The sequence below is a fragment of the Camelina sativa genome, chromosome 12 (genome assembly GCF_030686135.1).
Source record: "Camelina sativa cultivar CO46 ecotype springtype chromosome 12, ASM3068613v1".
Taxonomy (NCBI): Eukaryota; Viridiplantae; Streptophyta; class Magnoliopsida; order Brassicales; family Brassicaceae; genus Camelina; species Camelina sativa.
The window spans coordinates 29,803,996-29,824,288 of record NC_141891.1 but is presented as its reverse complement, the minus strand read 5'-3'; the positions used below and the strand labels follow the sequence as shown (position 1 = coordinate 29,824,288).

Genomic DNA, 20,293 nt, shown 5'->3' with positions numbered 1-20,293 from the left:
ATTAAAGTATTCGATTGTACTCTCTCAGTTCGTTTATGTTGTGTTATACAATTTTTAAATCAGAATTTTTTATTATAGTAGTTTACCACTTTTATATTATTACATAATTAAAATTATACAAATAAATTCTCTTTGTTGTTAAATTAGTGAACTATGCACCATGTTAAAATAAATATAATAACACTAAATTTATACAAAACAAAATTATGTGCTAATAACCTTTATGCATACTGAAATATATGATTTGTTAATTATTACATTTTTTCTTTGAATAAAATTTTAATACAAAAATATTTAAAAATTAAAAAATATAGTTTATGTTACACACTTACACACAATAATTACGCAGTGTATAAACAATTACAAATAATATGTCTGAGATTATATATGCTTTCATTTTGGCAACTAAATTGATCATTGCCTTATACTGATAATTGTTTACAAAATTCTAAAACTTAATTACTTACACCATATTTTTTTTTTTCAACCAAACATTAATAAATTAAAAGAGAACTCCACGATTGGTTGCCCAAACAGAAGGATAAGAGTTTACAAAAGAAGATTCTGAGGTTAAACATCTTGAAGATCGAGGCAGACAATCCGTCCTAGCGTTGACGTCTCGTGGGATCCTGACTAGGGTGAACGAAGGGTAAGAAGTTCGGAGTGATGCAAAGTCCTCCAGCAAAGTCGAGAAAGCGGGCCAATCGTCTGGCGTCTGCACCATTGCAACTAACTCAGCACAGTCCGTCTCAAAAGCCTGACAAACAACTCTAGCGGCTAGTAAAGAATCCATAGCCCAGATAAGTGCTTGTAATTCCGCGTGTAAGGGAGAAAGGCCTCTTCGGTGACACCATATTTTCATGTATTTATTTTAAACATTAATGCTGTTTACTTATTATTTGATTCAAATTCATGATAATTTGAGTTTTTATCTCTTTTATAATATTTTATTATATTAAAATTCATAACATTACCATTTACACAGCTTTTTCTTCATCTACTATTTTATCCCAATTTATTATAAAATATATTATTCACCGTAAAGAAATAAAAATGTATTATATTATAATCCATTATGAATTGTATGTATTTGTAAATATATCCTCGCGTTGTACCGCGAGTCCGGTCCTAGTTGAACTATTAATATATATAAACCCCCTAAATGAAAACAATGTTTTTTAGCAACTTCAAATAAATAGGACTGAAGTTACATGAACTGTAAATGAATACACATGGTGAAAATCTACATGAAGAATATTTATAATTAGAAATAGTCTGAAAATGTGACTTTCTAAATTATTTTTAGGATTAGAAATTACCTAGAATATTACGTAAAAGTAGGTTTATTACTAGACTAACACGTTGAGATTTTCGATTTTGAAGAGAAAGGAACAAAAAAAACCTTGAGAATCGATTCCAGAATTTTTTGGTATTCTCTTAAACTTAAATTTGGGTTGGCAAAAAACATGAGATTAATTCTTTCTAATTTGATTCATCTTCTTCAATTAAAATCAAGGCAAAAGAAAAAAAATTATTAGAGGTGGATAATTGTTCTGTGAGCTCACTGTTCATTTTCTCTCTAGAGAGCAAAATTGTAGATCTAGTTTTTATTTTGCGTGAGTTTCTTTTTTTTCTGGTTGATTGTTGCAGGAACTTAGAGAAAAATAGGTGTGGAAGTGGCAGTGGGCAAAGGCATCTCTCCTAGCCGAAACAACAACAAAATTTAGCAAAAAAAGAAAAAAAAAATCTCCTAGACGAAGACTTCGGTTTGATTGTGAATAAACCAAAACTTGTGGGTTGTTCTCTCCTTCTCTTCAACCTCCTTAGTCGCTGATCGCCGATCTTCAACAGTGGGTGTGAAACAATAATAGAGCGAGATACAATGGCGATGAGTTTGATGAACAGAGCAATCTCAAGAACCGAAACCGTCGGTGCTTTCAGACTCTCTTCTTCAACCTCTCTCTCTCTCTCTCTTCCAATTTTTTAAATTTCTCCCTTTCTTCTCTCTCTCTCTCTCACTACGACAACTCCGTTTGTGCTCCTCAAACGTGCGTTACGAACGAATCCGATTGTTAATTTGGGTTTGATTTGTTCACCTCCGTTTTGGTTAGTTAAAAGTTCTGAACTTGTTGTGAATTGTGGAATCTGCAGGGACAAATCAGCTTCTGCTCATTCTATGACTCCAGGGGAAACTATCGCTGTTAGCTCTGTTAATATCAAAGGTGCCACTGCCTTTGAAGTTGCAGGTATAAGGATTTGATTGAAATGGTTATTAAATACAGTTTTCTGAAGTTTTCACAACATCTATAAAATTGACAAAAGAGCATTAAGTGTTTTAAGTGCCCACATCTTTGTTTGTTGTACAGTTACTTTAACACCTCAAGTTGTCGTTGCGGTAGTTTAATGAGCGAGGAGATTCAATTAGAAAACAAAGAACAAGTTGCTGGCTGGAGTCAAAGTGATGCTAATGGTGTATTTTTGTCAGTGGTAGGTGTTTCATACTGACTGATGACTTGAAAGTAGCAGTCAAGTCTACTGAACTTGTCCTGGAGAAGCTCAAATCCGTAGGTTGTGCTGATGTTAATAAGCTTGGTGAAATGCTTCTTGATATCGGTTTGGAAGAGGTATGTTGCTCTTTTCTTCGTGTCACCCATCCCTGCTCTATTCGTTTGATCTCTCACTATATCTGAATCGTGGACCAGGTACTTACTCTGCTGGAATGTATATTCACCTCAAATGCTCCCTCGACGGACACTTTCTTGAACAAGCAAAGTCCACAAGGTATGAAGAAGATATACAAATCGTTCAGTCCATGTTTGGAGAAGAAAGAAGAGGAAGCAGAACCTGGAAAGGTAATAACTTTGAAAGCAATAGTGAGGAAGCAGGACATGATGATTTTATATGTGGAATGCGCAGAGGAATTTGTTGAGCTCCTCTTCTCTTTTCTTGTTTTCCCTTTGGAATCTGTATTGGAATTTTCTGGCAGCTCTATCTCTTTAGGTTGCATTGGAAACTTGTGTAGAAGCTTCAAGGAACTGACTGCTAAAGAGGGGACTGGACTGTCAAACTCCATATGCACGCTTCCCCCTTTTTATAGTTTCCAGATGCAGTTGCCTGGTATCATTACTCAACAGCCTCCAGTATGCTACCCCAAATACAGATTCGATCAACTGGCTTTGATGGATCCCAAATCCTCTGGCAGCAGCAAGTCTACTCAATGTTACAGGTTCTTGAAGAAAGGAAGAAAGTTTACCGTGTTAGATGATCTGACCATTACATCTAACTCGTGCTCCACTGTCGGCTTACTGAAGAAGTTTCAGAGTCACGCAGACGACCTAGAGGTGAAAGAAATCAGCATAAGCAATGCAAAGGTACACTTCTCCTGTATACCCTTTTTGATCCTCTATACTTGATATGAACTTGACTGAAACTGCCTTTGAATTAGGCTTTGAATTTGTTGAGAGCTTCATTGGTGACATCCTCTGCTTTGAACACGGCTTTTTGGAGTTTGTTTGCCGAGAAAGTGAAAGAGGAGACTGATTTAGGGGACCCGGTTTCAAAGAAGGTGAAGGAAGAAGAGACTTGAAGATGAGGATGATCTCTAAGTTGCGACTAATCCATTGTTAATTATGTTTTTTAAATTCTGCAAAATCTACATTTATCTTCCTCATGTTTTCTTATTAGTGGATTTCCAAGCTTTTTGTTCTTTAGTTTCTTTGGTAAGGCTAATAAAATTATTTGGATTAATGTTTAATAAATTGTTTAAATCGTTGAGCTAAGATGCAGGCAAAAACTTGCACATCTTTTATGAGTTTAGCAATGCTGGCTTTGGATACGTTGATAGCTGCATTGGTTTAGGCCAGTTTGTGGAACCCAACTTCGAAGGTAGCCAAATGAAGAAAAATAAAAAGAAACACAGCCAATGAATATCATTCTGAAGTTGCTACTGAAATATGTTTTATCATGTTTCGTTAGGAATTAAACATATCAAGTTGGCTCAGTAGCTACTGAGCTATTTATGGAGTCTTCTCCGGCTTCGTCTTCGTCTCCCACGCCTGTAATGGATTCATCTGCTGTCCAAGATATTAGTAAAAAATTATTTGGTATACACATAATTATACATAGTTGTCCAGTTGTACTCTCATATTTATAGTTGAATTTTTGCACTTTTTTATATTTTCAATTGGACTATAATATAAATTATTAATTAGCAGTTGGCCACAAGATTTATCACTATTAATTAGCATATACAAGGTTTTCATAACACAATGTTCATAAAAACTTGGTTTTCACCTCTTTTGCTTCATTTGAGGTGATCCCTTACTAAGTCTTCCTTATACTATAAAGAGTGTTTTATGTGAAAACGATAATATGTATTAGAAAGTGATTAATTCTTGTATTGTTGATTAAACATAGTTCTTTAATAGTTCAATATGTAAAGAAATTCGTATAAACCTTAATTATCATTTTCATATTTTAAATATAAATGCAAATCTAAATATATATTTAGTTGTACCTAGTTGAACTGAGTATTATATATTTATGTTATCTAAATATTATCCTCTAGAGTTAAAATGTAATTTTGTGTGGTTATTATTCATTACCTCTCGAAAATATAATAGATAAATAAACAATTACGAATTACATAGGTTGTTCTAGTAACATCTCTTACTTTTTCTAGTAACATCTCTTACTTGTTCCATTTCCGGTGAACAACAACGAAAATATTAGCTAGGGTTGTAGAAGAAGATATGTTGAAGATGACTACAAAATTACAATAATATTGTTCATTAAAACGGATTTATGGACCTACACTAATCAAAAGAACGTTATGTACGTACACTAATCTCAAGAACATTATATATGTATAAGTTCATATGTACGTACACGTTCGATTTTAGGTTTAATGAATCCGAAATTATCATAATATCCTCGTCTTCTACCTCTAACATACGACTGAAAACCCTAATTTTCTCTGCCTCACTTTATTTTTTCACGACTTATGTCTATTTTTTTGGTTTCACTTGTAGGGTTTTTACTCAACTATTATAGATTTTCGTCTCAACATCTGATTTCTAAATTAAAAACCTATAAAAGTGAGTTATATAGATTTCCGAAACGATATCTTGCTCTTCCATGGATGAACCCAGAGGAAAGATTTCCGAAACTGAGTAGGAAAAAGACGTTTGCTCCGGCCGACAAACAGAACACGATTGATGAATCTGCTACAAACTTTATTACATGAACACCATTAATCGGAAGAACAGCAAACCTGTTTAGATCTTCCTCCAATAAGTCTATCGCAACGCTAGACTGTCTTTGCCAGCTCAAACAAATTCGTGTTATTCTGGTAAGACTTTACAGCTGTCAATCTTGCTTACTAAATCTACCACGGACAAGAAGCCTACCACAACACTACAAAAACTAATTCAAAAAACAAACAAAGTATACCAAAAATATCTGTAAGGAGAGAAGGCTGTCACATAAATCTGTCGCAACAGCCCATTAGTCTACCATAAATATCTTCCCACCCTTTTACGTTTGTTGCTACACGCGCTAAAAACATAAGTCTATCATCAAAGGGAAATTCCTCTACCAACTTAATCTAACGAATCGATTTCATATACGTCGACCGATAAGTGTACCAACACTACAACTAAGTGTACCATCTACGTCCACGGTTAAGTGTACCAGCACTACAACTAAGTGTACCAAAAATATCTGATGTACACCTTTAATCAGTCCACGTGTATAAATATACCATCAAAGGATCGGTAGACTTAGTCCCAACTTCCAATGTTTTTTTTTTCTAATGGCATTAGCCGTAATTACGTTTTTTCCCAACACTAATTTCAGGGGTAGTATAGGTACAATGTGTTAGTCTAGTAATTACAAACAATTGTATGTTACTTTTGTAATAAGGAAGCTTTTATGCAATATTCTAGTAACTCACCCTTATTAAAATGACTATAAGTAAAAAATGTACATACCAAATAGGTATGATATAGTGATGTAAATATGTGAATTATTTCTAGAAACTGATCAAAATTTCTTTTCAAAAGAACTTTGAAAATAATAGAAAATTTTCAGTTATAAACTAATGTGTGTTTAGATAATTTTTTGAATACTTGAAAATCATTGGTTGTTAAATTTTGGATTCATTGAAGGCTTAAATTGTTGAATTTTTTGTTTTTAAAGAAATATATAGATTGGGGAAGACATAAATGACTGATAGATGGATAGGTTAGTGAAAATATACATGAACAAGATTTATAATAATAATAATAATAATAATAATAATAATAATAATAATAATAATAATAATAATAATAATAATAATAATAATAATAATAATAATAATAATAATAATAATAATAATAATAAAAAGATAACCTACAGTTAAAAATTAAAAAGAAAAGTTTGATAAAACGGTTTCACATTTGAAAACATTTTTTTACATTTATACCATGAAATATTTTATATATAGTTATTTAAAATTTAAATAAATTATAAATAGATAGAAATTTTAGACAAACACAACTATTAGTAAAACATACAACTATTTGAAACAAAGAAATGAAAAATAATCATAATAATAATAATAGAAAACGGAAATAATGGTAAAAAGACACAAATCCTAAATGAAAAAGAACATAATAATGAAGAGTTAAAGTGGAAAAAAAATATGTCCTTTTATATAAAAAAAGTGTTATGTCAAAAACAACTTTTTTCTTTCAAATATATTTCACACTATTGTCAAAAAAGTATATATATGTATAGAGAGTTCCAGTAACATTCTTTAACGTAATCTTTATTAAATACTTGCGCCAATCCGTTGTACTATATGATAAAAATCATTAGAATGTATTTAAAATTGTTTTGTTCTTATTGTAGTATTCGTGGATTCACTGTATCTATGAATATAGTTAATTAAGCATATGTTGATTCAATATATCCTAATCTGGAGGCGACAAAAGGCCATGGATATCTTTCAACTAAAGATTTAAAAAAGATTCAATGTAAATTCTAAATTCTAAACGAAAAAGATAGTTTGATTCGAAATAAAGAAAGCTGCGCCTGTTTAATTAAGTCGTCGTTTAAATTGTTTTGATGGGAAAGGCCAATACATAGTTTTATTTATTTAGTAAAGTTTGTCCAAAAAAAGAAAAGAAATTTAATTCACAATTATATATAAAAAAATGTTTATCCAAAAAAAGAAAGTTTTTTAGTTTTTTTATTCCTCCCAGAATATTAAATATTTGCAACATTAATTACTCTTAGTCTTGTATACCATATTTTTATTTAACAATTTTAATAACTTTTTATTATCATTATTTTTTTATAACAAAAACAAAGAATCGAGTAACAAAGACACTCTAGATTTATTGTTTAGAGCTTAAGTAATCCATGCAGACGCGCTGTGTCATTGTCACCCTATTTAATATTAGCTTCAAACGCAGCAACTTTTATTTGCCCCTTATCCAACAATTCTTTCAATATACTCTAATCTTCAAATCCATAGTATATATAAACCTTACTATACCTAGTCATTACCATCAACTCTTTTATTACCTTTTCCTACTCAATCAGCCTGCCAAGAAAATCGAAACTCGTTTTCATTTCTCCATATCATTAAGCAAAAACAAAATGGAGAGGGTCCAAAGTACAAATCTACACGCTTACATCCTTATTGCAATAGCCCTCTTCTTGTCTTTATCAAGACCATCTCATGCAACAAAACAATTCAATGTGTTGAGCTTCGGAGCTAAACCTAACGGTATTGTTGACTCAGCTCCAGCTTTTGTCAAGGCATGGGATGCAGCGTGCGGATCCACTGATGCAGCCGTTATATACGTGCCAAAAGGACGGTATCTGGTTAGCCCTGTTCGTTTCAATGGTGTGGGTTGCAAGAGTCTTAATATTGTCTTCAGGATCGATGGTACTCTTGTTGGTTCGGAGGATTACATGTTTCTTGGGAAAGAAGCAAACTGGCTCAGCTTTGAACGAGTCAGTGGAGTTTCCGTTATCGGTGGTTCTCTCGACCCCAAGGGACCCTCGTTGTGGTCTTGTAAAGCTTCATCTAGCAACAACTGCCCAGCTGGTGCTACGGTACGCCCATTATCCTTTATATTTACAAAATTAGAATAGTGTTGCAAGAACTTAATTATCAATATCTTTTGAACAAAACCCTAGATCTTTGACTCTTTTTTTTTGTTTGTGTGAATGATGTAGACAATGAGTTTTGTGGAGTCGAGTAGAATCAAGGTGAAGGGATTACTATCACTGAACAGCCAAATGTTCCACATTGTCATCAACCGATGCCGTGATGTTAAGCTCGATGATATTCAAATCGTGGCTGATGGAAAAAGTCCTAACACAGATGGCATCCATGTTCAGCTATCGACCGATGTCGAGATCCGTAACGCTTCCATCAAAACCGGTGACGACTGTATCTCTATTGGCCCTGGAACAAAGAACTTGTGGGTCGAACGAGTCACATGTGGCCCTGGTCATGGAATCAGGTGAGTCCCATATGTCAGAGAAAGAAAACTATAATTTTACAATGTGAAATATAGATTCTTTGATTACATATATTTTTTTGTGAAATAATACACTATATATGCACCCATATGAAACGAACGTGTGTATATAATAAATAAAATTTTCTTTTATATAAAATGAAGCATTGGAAGCTTGGGAAAGGATAGAGAAGAAGAAGGAGTTCAAAATGTGACGGTGAAGAAGACAGTGTTTGTAGGAACAGACAATGGATTAAGAATCAAGTCATGGGCTAATCCAACATCTGGTTTTGTTCAGAGGGTTCGGTTCTTAGACTCTCTCATGTTCAATGTCAAGTTTCCCATAATTATTGACCAACATTACTGCCCTCATAACATCAACTGTCCTTCTCAGGTAACTTATTTATTTATTAGGTGCAAAATTTTGTTATCTTAAGGCAGATGAGTTGAATTGGTCTACATGCATTAACGTTTACTCTCACAACTTATATACGTGTTAATGAAGGGAAAAAACAATGTACATGAGTTAGAGAGGAGTTAAGCATTTCAGTTTATAATTTCTTTTCTTGATGACAATGATCTAGGAATCGGGAGTGAGGATAAACGATGTAATTTATCAAGGCATAAGAGGAACATCGGCTACGAAAATTGCTGTAAATTTGGACTGTAGTTCTAAAACTCCATGCACACGTATAAGAATGAAGGACATTAATTTGAGATATGCTAATGAAACTGCACAATCTTCATGTGTCAATGTCCTTGGTGATAGTACTCTTGGTAATTTGGTCAAACCCCAAGCCTGCTTCTGATTCACATTCAAATCAATGAAGATCATAAAGATACAATGATGGGGTTGAAATGATATATGTACATTTGAAGAAACCCAATCAAAATTTCATTCACCAAGTCTCTCTAATTATTAGATCTACTTATATTAATAGTAGGGAGTCACATCATGATCTCTTTAGTTGTTTGTTTGTACTTCAGTTGTTGTTCCAAGTTTGTGGGATCTTAGTTCCATCTCTTCTTCTGTTTAAGAAATGAAAAAAAAAAGACAAAAAAGGTGGTCTAAACTATACCATAAAAAGGATATTGTGTTTATATCAAGAGCAAGAAAAAGAATAAGAATGGTGATATCATGATTCATGGTTCCGATCAACAAACCCAAATAGAGGATGAAAGAAGATTAATGATGCAGCGCATCTTTCCGACGATCACGACACCAATGTCGGCCCTATCCTTATTGCTTATTCGTCAAGTTACGACGTTCTAAGCAAGATCCGTTCGTGAATCCGAGTTCTCCTGGACATCTAGTGTTCTCGTCCATTGTTAAGCTTCTGCTCTCTATCAGTTGGTATCAGATTTATCACAGTGGTTTAATTTCCTTCCGAAGATATTCCCAGATTTTAAGGTAGATATTCTGGAGTTCCACGGTGGATTTTCTAGTGATTTATTACTAGATTGGCTGGTGGAGGTTGAAGAGATTTTGGAGTTTCAAAGCATTTCGGATGATGGATTTGTTTCGCTTGTGGACCTGTGGTTAAAAAATTTTGAGGACAAGCCGCATCATGGTGGCAACATGTGAAGAAAACACGCAAGCAAGCCAGCAAAAGCCCTATTAAATTTTGGGATAAACTTAAGCAGAAGCTATGTGCACACTTCTTACCTCGTCATTATGATAGTTTGGTGCATAGTCGTTTGCAAAAGTCAAAACGACGAAGGCGTTTTTCGGTGGATCACAAAGCAAATTGGCACATTCAAGAGAAATATATGGTTTCTAAACCCATATATAGTATCTACGGTGATGCTGACGATGATTTGTCTCCGACTATGGTTTCTTGGGTAGATATAGAACGCGATGTCAGAGATGAAGAAGACAGTGCTATTGTCAACGACGGCGTAGAAAACGACGATGATTTCGTCAATGACGACCAGACCTTGTCAAATACAAACAGCGATCTGAATGTTTTCGTAGCTGATGTTGAAGATTGTGAGTCACATGATCGGAGTCACGACAAAAGTGATACCTTGATGTTATAAGGATTGACGACTCGGTTGATCATGTCCAAACTATAGAGTTGGTCTATGATGTTGTTGATTCTATTTATGATGCCTATGATGAAGATTTCGGTGAAGTCATTATGAAGAATTGTGATCGTGCAGTTGCGGTGCCTGAAAGCAGAGAATATCTTGAAAGTCTTTGTCAATGGAAAATAACAAGAGCTAATTTTCATCTAAGCTGTAAGAGACAAAAGGGTAAAAAAGAAATTTACATGCGCAATACAAAGGCAGAGATTAGGGATTGGTGGAGTTTGAGAAAAGAAAGCTCAAGGCAATTAACATCTTCTCATCAAAGTGACTTCTACACTGCAGATGTGAGTAACATAAGTCACTATGTTATTTTCGTTCTCATTGAAGCTTTAATTACAAAGAAGAGGCGTATGGTGGAAATTTTTGTTCACAATAACACAGTTGTGGTGATATCATCACGTGAGATTTTTGGAGTGCGGAAGGAGCATCATGGGGGAGTCTTGTGTCTGGGTTTTTCCATTGTTGATGTGCAGCTCCTGTGGGTGCTTGGTTTCCACTTACGACCACCGCCATTTACACTGATTAACATGTTCAAGATTCAAGGGAGCCTTAGTTCTTGTGGTTTTTACTTACTACAAGAACAATTTATAGATCTCTGCAACAAGCTCTGTAGTACTCTGTTTTCTTATATCGACAGTGAGGAAAGTCATTATTATGATGATTCTTATGCAGAAGACAGAGAGATAATTGTAGTTGAAGTGATTGAGTATTCAAAATCTTTTGTTTTTTTTTTCATCATGGTGGATTGCCAGAAGAAGATTACCATGTATTCTACATGAGAACTACAAAAGAGGAAAACATGTATATGGGGCTTGTTCGTTTGCCTGTCGCCAGCGACAGAAACGAGCGACAGCGACAGAAAGTTGTTTGTTTACCTGTCGCTAGTTTAGCGACCAGTCGCAGCGACTGTCGCCAGCGATCAGCGACCGTAATTTTCAGTCGCTAAAATTTTTAGCGACTGTCACCAACGATTAGCGATCAGTCGCTGAAACTAGTCGCTGGATCCAGCGACAGGCAAACGAACAACATAGCGACTAAGAAAAATAAAAAAATAAAAATTGATAAATTAATTATGATCAAAATTAAAATTAATTAAATAAAAATATAACTACGTATAGTTATTAAAATTAAACTAAATCTAAATAAATAAAATAAAATAAAAAATTAATTTGAATATATTTAAATAAAATTCTAAAAAAATCAGTTATAAACAAATGAAATTTAACAATATTAAAATGAATAAATTAAAAATAAAATTCAAATTAATTATTTAAAAATATGTAAATATGTTTTTAATTTATTTACATGGCTATATGTAATTTTAAAAAAAATAAAAATATAAATTATCAAAAATTAAGTTTATTAATTTTTTTTTAAAAATATATGGTATTTAGTCGCAGCGACAGACAAACGAACAATTTAGCAACAGTCGCTACAGTCGCTAGCGACAGACAAACGAACAACATATGCTGTCGCTGAAATCTGTCGCTGTCGCTGGATCCAGCGACAAGAAAACGAACAGGGCCCTAGGTCTCAAAGAAAGAGTGTACGAGTTGGGACATTCTCGAAGAAATCCCAATATGAGTCACATCTTATTGCCAAGTTACTTATGAAGATCTGAATTCACATCACCGCCAGTTACTTGATCGTTTTCGTCGTAACATGCCTTGCGTGTTTGATGTCATTGGGATCGTGAATATTAGCAACATCAATATGTTTGATGTTTGGTTTGCATTACAACGTTGGGCTGATGGTTTTGGGTATTTTGTGCTTCATTTAATTTGGAATATATCATGGAGCTTGTCTACAATGGTAGCCAAGTATCAACGGTATCTTGGGATCATATGGTGTTTGTATTTTCTCATCGTGATTTGTGTACTATGTCAATTGAGTTTTGCAATGAAGTTTCTCAGCAAAGAATTGAATGTGTGGATAGTTCCCAATGGGTTTTATCCTATACATGTACGACAACTATGTGTAGGCACGCCCTTACTTGCAACCCAAGCAAGGTGTTCACACTTGGTACCAACTCTGTTTCTCCACCGCTATCTTTCACTTGGTCCCAACTCTGTTTCTCCACTGCTAACAACATATCACTTGGAGCTGTTTCTACTCGTTTGGGTGCTTATTCTAAATGTCTGACATTTCTTTGTTGGAGTGTCGATTCTTTCCCTTCAAGAAGGATCTTAACTTGCGGAACATTAAGCTTCCTCTTGGCTTGTCTCTCTAACAAGCTTCGGTTCATGTTGGGTAAGCAGACCACAAATGCGGTCGTCGTTGTGTTGAAGTGGAAGTTACTTGACTATAGCTTGGATATGCATGCAACATTTTGTACTCACACAATTGTCACAACTGGAGCATTTTGGAATATGTTAGGATGTTTGGTGGGTGATAGTCTTCAAGTTTGGGTTGCATATTGTATCGTTAACATTACCCACATCTTCGTAGACTTCTTGGCGGGATTTCAAGATTTTTCAGCTGCAGGCTGAGTTGCATTTGAAGTACTTGGCCTCACAGTATAAAGCAGTACATGTTAGGAGGCGTGACTCGGTGTTTGATCCAGGTGATTTTGTATGGATGGTCTTTGCAAATGATCGTCGTTGCTTTCATGAATATCAACAAGCGTTGGCACCAGAAAATGATAAAAGACCTAAGGGAAAAGAGGATCTTGTTGTCACACGTGTTCGACGAAGCTTGGAAGCTATATTTGTTTTACCAAAGGTTCTGCATCGACAAAATTTTAGCAAGCTGCAATTTAGTCAGAACAAGAAACGTCACGAAGTTCTTATGCGAAAATATTATGAATTGGTGGACAAAGGATAGTTTTGGACGATTTCAGATTCGGGGTCGAATCTTTCACCAATGTCGTGAACGAACCTCTTTATTGTTTCTAGTTTATATTTACGTATGGGCTTTATTTAGTTGTAGGGCTTTAATTGTCAGATTATGATGAGAACATAACCGAAGTAAACCGATGTCGATTAGGATAAGGGTAGAAACAATGAGAATATTCTACGTGATCTTATTGTTATTGGTTTTGGGTAGATTATGTTAAATCTTTGATTCATGTATATCTCCTAATTTATAGCCACCCTTCACATGTATAAATACTTCTACAATATTATGATAATAAAAAGGAAGAAAAATAGTTAAAGTCTTGTGTTCTTATAAACTCTGATTGGGACCTTATCAATTGGTATTAGTGCCATAAGCAACTTTCGATCCACCATCTATCTTGGTTTTGATCCGGACCACTTTTGTTGTATCAAAACCTATTTTTTTTTATCATATTTTTGGGTTTGATCCGGACCAACTTTTGTGGTATCAAACTCCTTACTCTTGGTATTCAAAGAAACAAAAAAAAAAAATAGAAAAAAAAACGATGAAGAACATGGTGCAGTGTTGGGAGGATCGAGCTTCTATTTGGAGTAAGAAGATGAACATGGTGAAGAAACCTACTCGGTTGGCAAAACAGAACATAGAGGCGACCACCGATTCGAAAGTTCCGACGGATTCTCCACGTCCACGAGTGCTGACTTTGCCATTTAAACGATCAAACACTTCACCACCGAAACGTCAAGTAGCTAAAACATTTCTGCCACCACCTCAGTCATATTTCTTATGGTGGAGGGTTCTTGTTTCCTCTCGTGTGTTGCCTAGTCTTGTTAAGGGCTACTTGTTTGGTAGCCACGGGAACCGACCCTTTGATCGTGGACGAGCTGCGATGAAGACGACACGGATGGAGGAGATGGGAAGAAGCTGGCCAAGACGATGCATAGAACTTTGAGGACAAAGTTCTTTTGGAGGGTGGAGTATTGATGAGAACATAACCGAAGTAAACCGGTGTCGATTAGGATAAGGGTAGAAACAATGAGAATATTCTACGTGATCTTATTGTTATTGGTTTTGGGTAGATTATGTTAAATCTTTGATTCATATATATCACCTAATTTATAGCCACCCTTCACATGTATAAATACTTGTACAATATTATGATAATAAAAAGGAAGAAAAATAGTTCTTGTGTTCTTATAAGAGAAAATTATAAATAAAAAATCTTTTTCTAAAAATTTGGTCATCTACACTTTTTTTTTAAAAGTTTGGTCAAATAGGTTTTAGGGGTTAAATAAAAGTCAACAATACCCTCAATTACATATTCAGATTAAATTTGTATATCAATTACAAATTCTGATTAAATATCTACATTTTTATTAAATGAAATCGGGATATTGGGTGTAAATTGAGGCATTTAGTTTGTTTGTGTTTATGAGAAATAAAATAAAAAAAAATTAGGAAGGATAAAAAAAAATTTACTGATCGAAACCCTTATTCCGCCGTCTCACCGTCGTCTCTCTCCTTCTTCGCCTTAGCCACCATCGTCTCTTCTTCTTTATTATCTCTCCTTCTTCACCGTCCTCCGCCGTCTCTCCTTCTTCACCATCTCACCATCCCACCATCTCACCATCTCTCCATATCTCCATCTCTCCATCTCTCCAATTCTCGATCTTCACCATCTCTAAGTATCTCTCCATGAATTAGGTATGTAGATTTCTGTTTAAACAACATTAATTTTTTAGTTTCTGTTTAAACAACATTAATTTCTGTTTAAACAACTCGATTTCAACCCAGATTTCAACCCGATTTTTTAACTCAGCTTACAATTTTTGCATGTTGAATCGATGATTTCTTAGTTTCTTAAAATTTTGTCAATTTTCTAAAACTCGATTTCAATCCATCTCCGTTTTGCATTTTCTTCGTCTTCCTCCTTGCTCTCACAGGTATATATACATATTAATAAAACAGTGTTTTTTTGTGATTCTGGATCACCATTTGTGTTTGTATCATTCACAGTAGAATTTTGAATCCAGCAGACACAATTACTAAATCTGAACAGTTCTTCATTCAAATGTCTGCTATAGAACTGTGTATTGTGATGAATCATTTAGAAATTTCTGGGGGTTGTTGTATGTAAGTTTACTTGTTTCTGCTTATATGTTGGGTTTAAGTGGGAGTATTGATTAGATTCTGTTTTGGTGCAAGAGAGGCTTATATCCTTTCTCTGACATATCCATCTTTTAAGTGTAGCATTGAGTTTTGGTTCAGACCATGATAGATTTTTCCCTGTGTTGAAGAAAATCCGTCAGCATCCTACCAGTGCAAGCCGTGTAGAGCTTTCAGATGGTAGATATATAGCTTACCAAGAGCTTGGTGTTTCAGCTGACAGAGCTAGACACTCTCTGATTGTGCCTCATTCTTTCATTTCCTCTCGGCTTGCAGGTATGATCACATTAGTTCTTTTTTCAACTTCAGCTAAATTTGATAATGCTATTACATATAATTTACCTTATAATATTTCAACATTACTTATTCAAGGTATACCTGGAGTGAAAGAATTATTGCTCACGGACTATGTTATTGTTTTTAAATTCATGTGTTGCATCTAAATGATTAATAAACAGAGTTTTTTTTGTTCTTAAATCATAGCTTTAGTAATCTGTATTTTCTTAAACTAAATGCTTGTTTGGTAGGAATTATATCTTGTTTGTTGACCTTTATAAGCATTATATTTACACAAATACATTATCTCAAGAAATTGAGTAAGCATCATCTCACGGTTTGGTTCCTTTTTGAGTATGTTATTGTTTTTAAATTCATGTGTTGCATCTAAATGATTAATAAACAGAGTTTTTTTGTTCTTAAATCATAGCTTTAGTAATCTGTTAGTGTTTGACTCTATTGGTTCTATTGGACTTATGGATTGACTCTATTGGTTCTATGGACTTATAAATCATACTTTTAGTAATCTGTTTTTTTTTGTTTTGCAAAATTGAAGTCTCATATCTTTGTTGATTTATTTCAGTTGTGGCTAGTTTATACTAATTCATCTTTTACTATATTCGGCAGGAATGGAACAATTGAAGTACCCTAAACGGCTTATGAAAGATGGAAGCGAGCCACAAGTTGGGCAGATAAATAACACTTGTCGAATGTCTATCTTACACAAAATCAAGAAGGCATTACCAGAAGAGTATGAGATTGTGAAGGGTGATCCAGTTTTTGCATCTGTATTTGCATTGTATGAGAATGGTCTTGGGTACTCAGTCGGTTGATACACAGCATCATGTGTAGGCAGTTGGTGACTAAGAGAAGACATGAGCTGTGGTTTGTGTTTGGTAAGAAGCCGCTTAGATTCTCAATGCAAGAATTCCATGCAGTTACTGGTCTTAAGTACTCAGCCGATTTCAGTCATGATTCAGAGAGTTGGACAGATGATAATGGGTTTTGGAGCAAATTGTTGAAGAGAGGTGGTATCGTTACCATTCAAAACTTGATGAAGACCCATCTTGAAGCAGCTCCATCATGGAGAAAAAAAGAAGATAGAATTCGGTTTGTGTATGTTTGTGTGATTGCTGGGTTGGTAGTGGCTAAGGATGAGAAGAAAGCTATACCACATTCATACATCAAGCTGGTCATAGATCTAGAGAAGGTTAGGACTTATCCTTGGGGTCTTGTAGCTTTTGATCATTTAGTTAGCTCTATAGTGGAAGCAAATAAGAAACTGAAGAACCCCATTAGTTACATCCTCAATGGTTTCTCATATGCTCTTCAAGTTTGGGTTATGGAAGCCATTCCTCTCATTGGACAACTTATGGGAGAGAAGATTGACACAGAGATTACACTTAGCCGAATCTCTAATTGGAAAGGTGCTGCTAAAGTATCATATGATGAGCTCCTCCTTGTAGAGAAATCAATTGGAAACAAGGTCAGTTGACTTCTCCTTTTTTCTTTTAAGTTTAAATTCGAATACGTTGAGTTTTTTTTTGAATTGGTTTCTTTGTTTTTATTTTGTCAGGATATTGTTTATCCATGCATTTCCTCCACTGGAAACTTTGATGTATTGGAGTCCATTGAATTTTTGAGGGGTGATGAAATTAAAGATTGTGAAGTGGACAACTTGGAAGCTTTGATCAGATCTGGCTATGATTTTGGAGATCATATTTGGGAGAGTGGCGAAGGATATGGTGTGGAAGATGATAACATTGAGGATGTTGGTGTGGAACAATCTCAGACTGTTGGAGGGGACAATGAAGTTTCGGTTGGAGAGGAGAGTGCTGAGAAGCAAGCTAATATCCCAGAAGTGTGTAGCTTGAAGAAGAGGAAGAAGAAGCTAGTTGACCATGGAGCAGAGACACGGAAAAGAATGGTCTTAAATCAGAGAGCATCAACTTCACATTGTTCTTGTGGAGATGATATGAAGCGGTTCTTTAAGGAGTTGATTGACTCTTCTTTCAAGAGCTTCACAGAGACCTTTGGGGAACGATTGCTAACATTGGAGAAAGATGTATCAGATATCAAGGCCTTGATATCCAGACCAGCAGAAGTGGATCCTAAGCCAGCAGTAGTGGATCCTAAGCCAACAGTAGTGGATCCTAGTCCATCACGAGTGAAGCCCAAAACTTCGGTACGTAAGAAGTAGCTCAATGCCTTGTTCGATTGTAATATGTTGTGTGATCTTTCCTTTTTGTTATATCCTTGTTTGTATGTGTATGTTGTAAACATAATTTATGTGTTGTAACTTATGTGTTGTAACTTATGTGTCGTAAACTTATGTGTCATAATTTATGTGTTGTAACTTTAACTAAAGCCTTTCATAATTTTTTTTTTTGACAGGTTGAACTGTTTGATTTAGATAATCTGTTGATAGACCTCAATGTAGATACACAAGACTATCTAAAGAACACAGTAGGACACTTATCTCAAAAGTCTGTTGTGAGCGGATTTGATCCTACACTGAGTCCCAAAGACGCGGGTAAAGATGAACCGGATGCGGTGTTGACTTTCATTTCTGATGATCTATGGAATGGTTTCGAAGAGTGGAGTAGGCATCTCGAGTACGTGATTCAAATCTTTTTTTAATACATGTTATAATTTTTCATTTTTTTTTGTAATCTTACAATTGTTTTACGTTTACAGACCCACTCAACTGGGTCCAACTTTACTTGATCGAGAATTGTTTAACCGAGTCATGATGGGCTTCAAATGGCTTGGAAACGAGGTACGTGTCAATCTTTTTAAGTATTATATTTTATATTCTTAAAGTAAGACAAACCTGAGTCTTTAAATAATTACAGGAAATGGATGCAATGATGTATATTTTTCGGGAGCATACATCTTTAGGCCGCCTAGAGTTGGATCGTGTAGGTTTCATGAATTGTCAGTTTAGCGAGCACGTCAAGGCCGACTACAATAAGTTTAGATCGGCAGGACGAACCCACACTTGGAATCACCTCTTGTTAGAGTATGCCAAAGGTGAACTGCCATCTCATGTAAAGACAGGAAAAAGTTGGGCTGTAGATTTAGACAGAATTTATGCACCGGTCTTCATTAACGGTAATCACTGGATCTCAGTTTGCATTAACTTCAGACTTAGAACAATTGAAGTCTTCGACTGTAATCAATACCAAAACAGAAGACATGTTGAGCCATTCGCTAATGCCATCCCTCGTCTCGTGAAGGAGATTCACAAAAAGGTTGATGGAAAAGCTCCCTTGTTGACTCCATATGAGATCATCCAGGTTCGTATGCCACCTAAATTAAATAAGTCAAGTTGTGATTGTGGAGTTTATGCCCTGAAGTATATCGAGTGTCACATGCGTGGTCTATCTTATGAGTTGATTGACGATGAAAACATCAAGCATGCTCGTTTGAAGTTGGCAGTCGATCTTTGGTCAGCAGCAAAGGATCCTGTGCTAGTGGAACGAATGAAAACTTATGTGCGTCCAGTGTATGCGGCTGAGTTTGTAGACCTTGGCTAATTTTTAAGTGTCTTTATGATTGTTTTGTAAATGATGGTTTTTGATACTTTTGCTTGTTAGACTAATATAAGACTCATTAGTATTAATCCTTGATGGTGTTGCTTTAGGACTGTCTAATATGAGACTCAATAACATAGGGTCATAAGCATAAGAACACAAAAACATACATGATTTAAATGTTAACATAACAACACAAAAACATATCCGATTTCAGTACTTTAGGTTTCAAAGTTTGAGTGCTTTTGGTGAATGAGGGATCCACAGTTCGATCTTCAATAATCAAATTAACATTGTAGAAAACGTCCTTTGTGCTCTGTTATGTTTTGAGGGATCCACAGTCCATAAACTTCACTAGACTTCACCAGACTTAACCATACTTGTCTACAAACTTCACTAGACTTCACCAGACTTGTCCATTAACTTCACCAGACTTGTCCATAAACTTCACCAAACTTAACCATACTTGCCTACAAACTTCACTAGACTTCACCAGACTTGTCCATTAACTTCACCAGACTTCACCAGACTTCACCAGACTTGTCCATAAACTTCACCGGACTTTACCAGACTTAACCATACTTGTCTACAAACTTTACTAGACTTCACCAGACTTGTCCATTAACTTCACCAGACTTCACCAGACTTCACCAGACTTGTCCATAAACTTCACCAGACTTCACCAGAATTGTCTACAGACTTCACTAGACTTCCCCAGACTTGTCTATAGACTTCACCAGACTTCTCTAGACTTGTCCAAACTTCATGTATTTTGTTGTTATGCTTAACTCTTTTTGTTAGTCTTGTTTTTTGTACTCTGGTTTTAATGAAAGTTTGATTGAAAGAAAACACCATCAAGGAATTTCAAAA

At 35.0% G+C, this 20,293-nt stretch overlaps 2 protein-coding genes, 1 long non-coding RNA gene and 1 other non-coding gene across 4 annotated transcripts; 3 read left to right on the top strand and 1 right to left on the bottom strand.

The window, feature by feature from the left end:
* The first annotated feature begins 1,882 nt into the window (after nt 1–1,882).
* On the top strand, nt 1,883–3,758 carry LOC104732594 (uncharacterized). Its single transcript, XR_015573706.1, has 6 exons — nt 1,883–1,931; nt 2,112–2,246; nt 2,293–2,323; nt 2,367–2,624; nt 2,703–3,371; nt 3,446–3,758. It is a non-coding gene; the product is annotated as an uncharacterized LOC104732594 (transcript).
* Nucleotides 3,759–7,578: 3,820 nt separating this feature from the next.
* Nucleotides 7,579–9,556, top strand: LOC104733831 (polygalacturonase-like). Its single transcript, XM_010453376.2, has 4 exons — nt 7,579–8,109; nt 8,233–8,522; nt 8,685–8,913; nt 9,104–9,556. The coding sequence occupies exons 1-4, from the start codon at nt 7,648–7,650 to the stop codon at nt 9,326–9,328; spliced, it is 1,206 nt and encodes a 401-aa protein (XP_010451678.1). The 5' UTR covers nt 7,579–7,647; the 3' UTR covers nt 9,329–9,556.
* Nucleotides 9,557–13,744: 4,188 nt separating this feature from the next.
* On the bottom strand, nt 13,745–14,777 carry LOC147931074 (uncharacterized). The gene is made up of 2 exons (XR_015575178.1): nt 13,883–14,777; nt 13,745–13,784 (listed from the first exon to the last, which is right to left on the bottom strand). It is a non-coding gene; the product is annotated as an uncharacterized LOC147931074 (long non-coding RNA).
* Nucleotides 14,778–16,935: 2,158 nt separating this feature from the next.
* On the top strand, nt 16,936–19,426 carry LOC147931073 (uncharacterized). Its single transcript, XM_087477168.1, has 5 exons — nt 16,936–17,373; nt 17,464–18,072; nt 18,282–18,502; nt 18,585–18,666; nt 18,743–19,426. The coding sequence occupies exons 1-5, from the start codon at nt 16,942–16,944 to the stop codon at nt 19,424–19,426; spliced, it is 2,028 nt and encodes a 675-aa protein (XP_087333294.1). The 5' UTR covers nt 16,936–16,941.
* The last annotated feature ends 867 nt before the right edge of the window (nt 19,427–20,293 follow it).

Bases quoted from the DNA above. Each gene is read 5' to 3' on its own strand.
- LOC147931073 (XM_087477168.1), top strand. From the start codon at position 16,942: ATGAAGACCCATCTTGAAGCAGCTCCATCATGGAGAAAAAAAGAAGAT. The intron at 18,073-18,281 runs GTACGTAAGAAG...TTTTTTTGACAG, and splicing joins GAGTGAAGCCCAAAACTTCG to GTTGAACTGTTTGATTTAGA. The intron at 18,667-18,742 runs GTACGTGTCAAT...AAATAATTACAG, and splicing joins TCAAATGGCTTGGAAACGAG to GAAATGGATGCAATGATGTA.
- LOC104733831 (XM_010453376.2), top strand. From the start codon at position 7,648: ATGGAGAGGGTCCAAAGTACAAATCTACACGCTTACATCCTTATTGCA. The intron at 8,523-8,684 runs GTGAGTCCCATA...TATAAAATGAAG, and splicing joins GGCCCTGGTCATGGAATCAG to CATTGGAAGCTTGGGAAAGG. The intron at 8,914-9,103 runs GTAACTTATTTA...ACAATGATCTAG, and splicing joins ACATCAACTGTCCTTCTCAG to GAATCGGGAGTGAGGATAAA.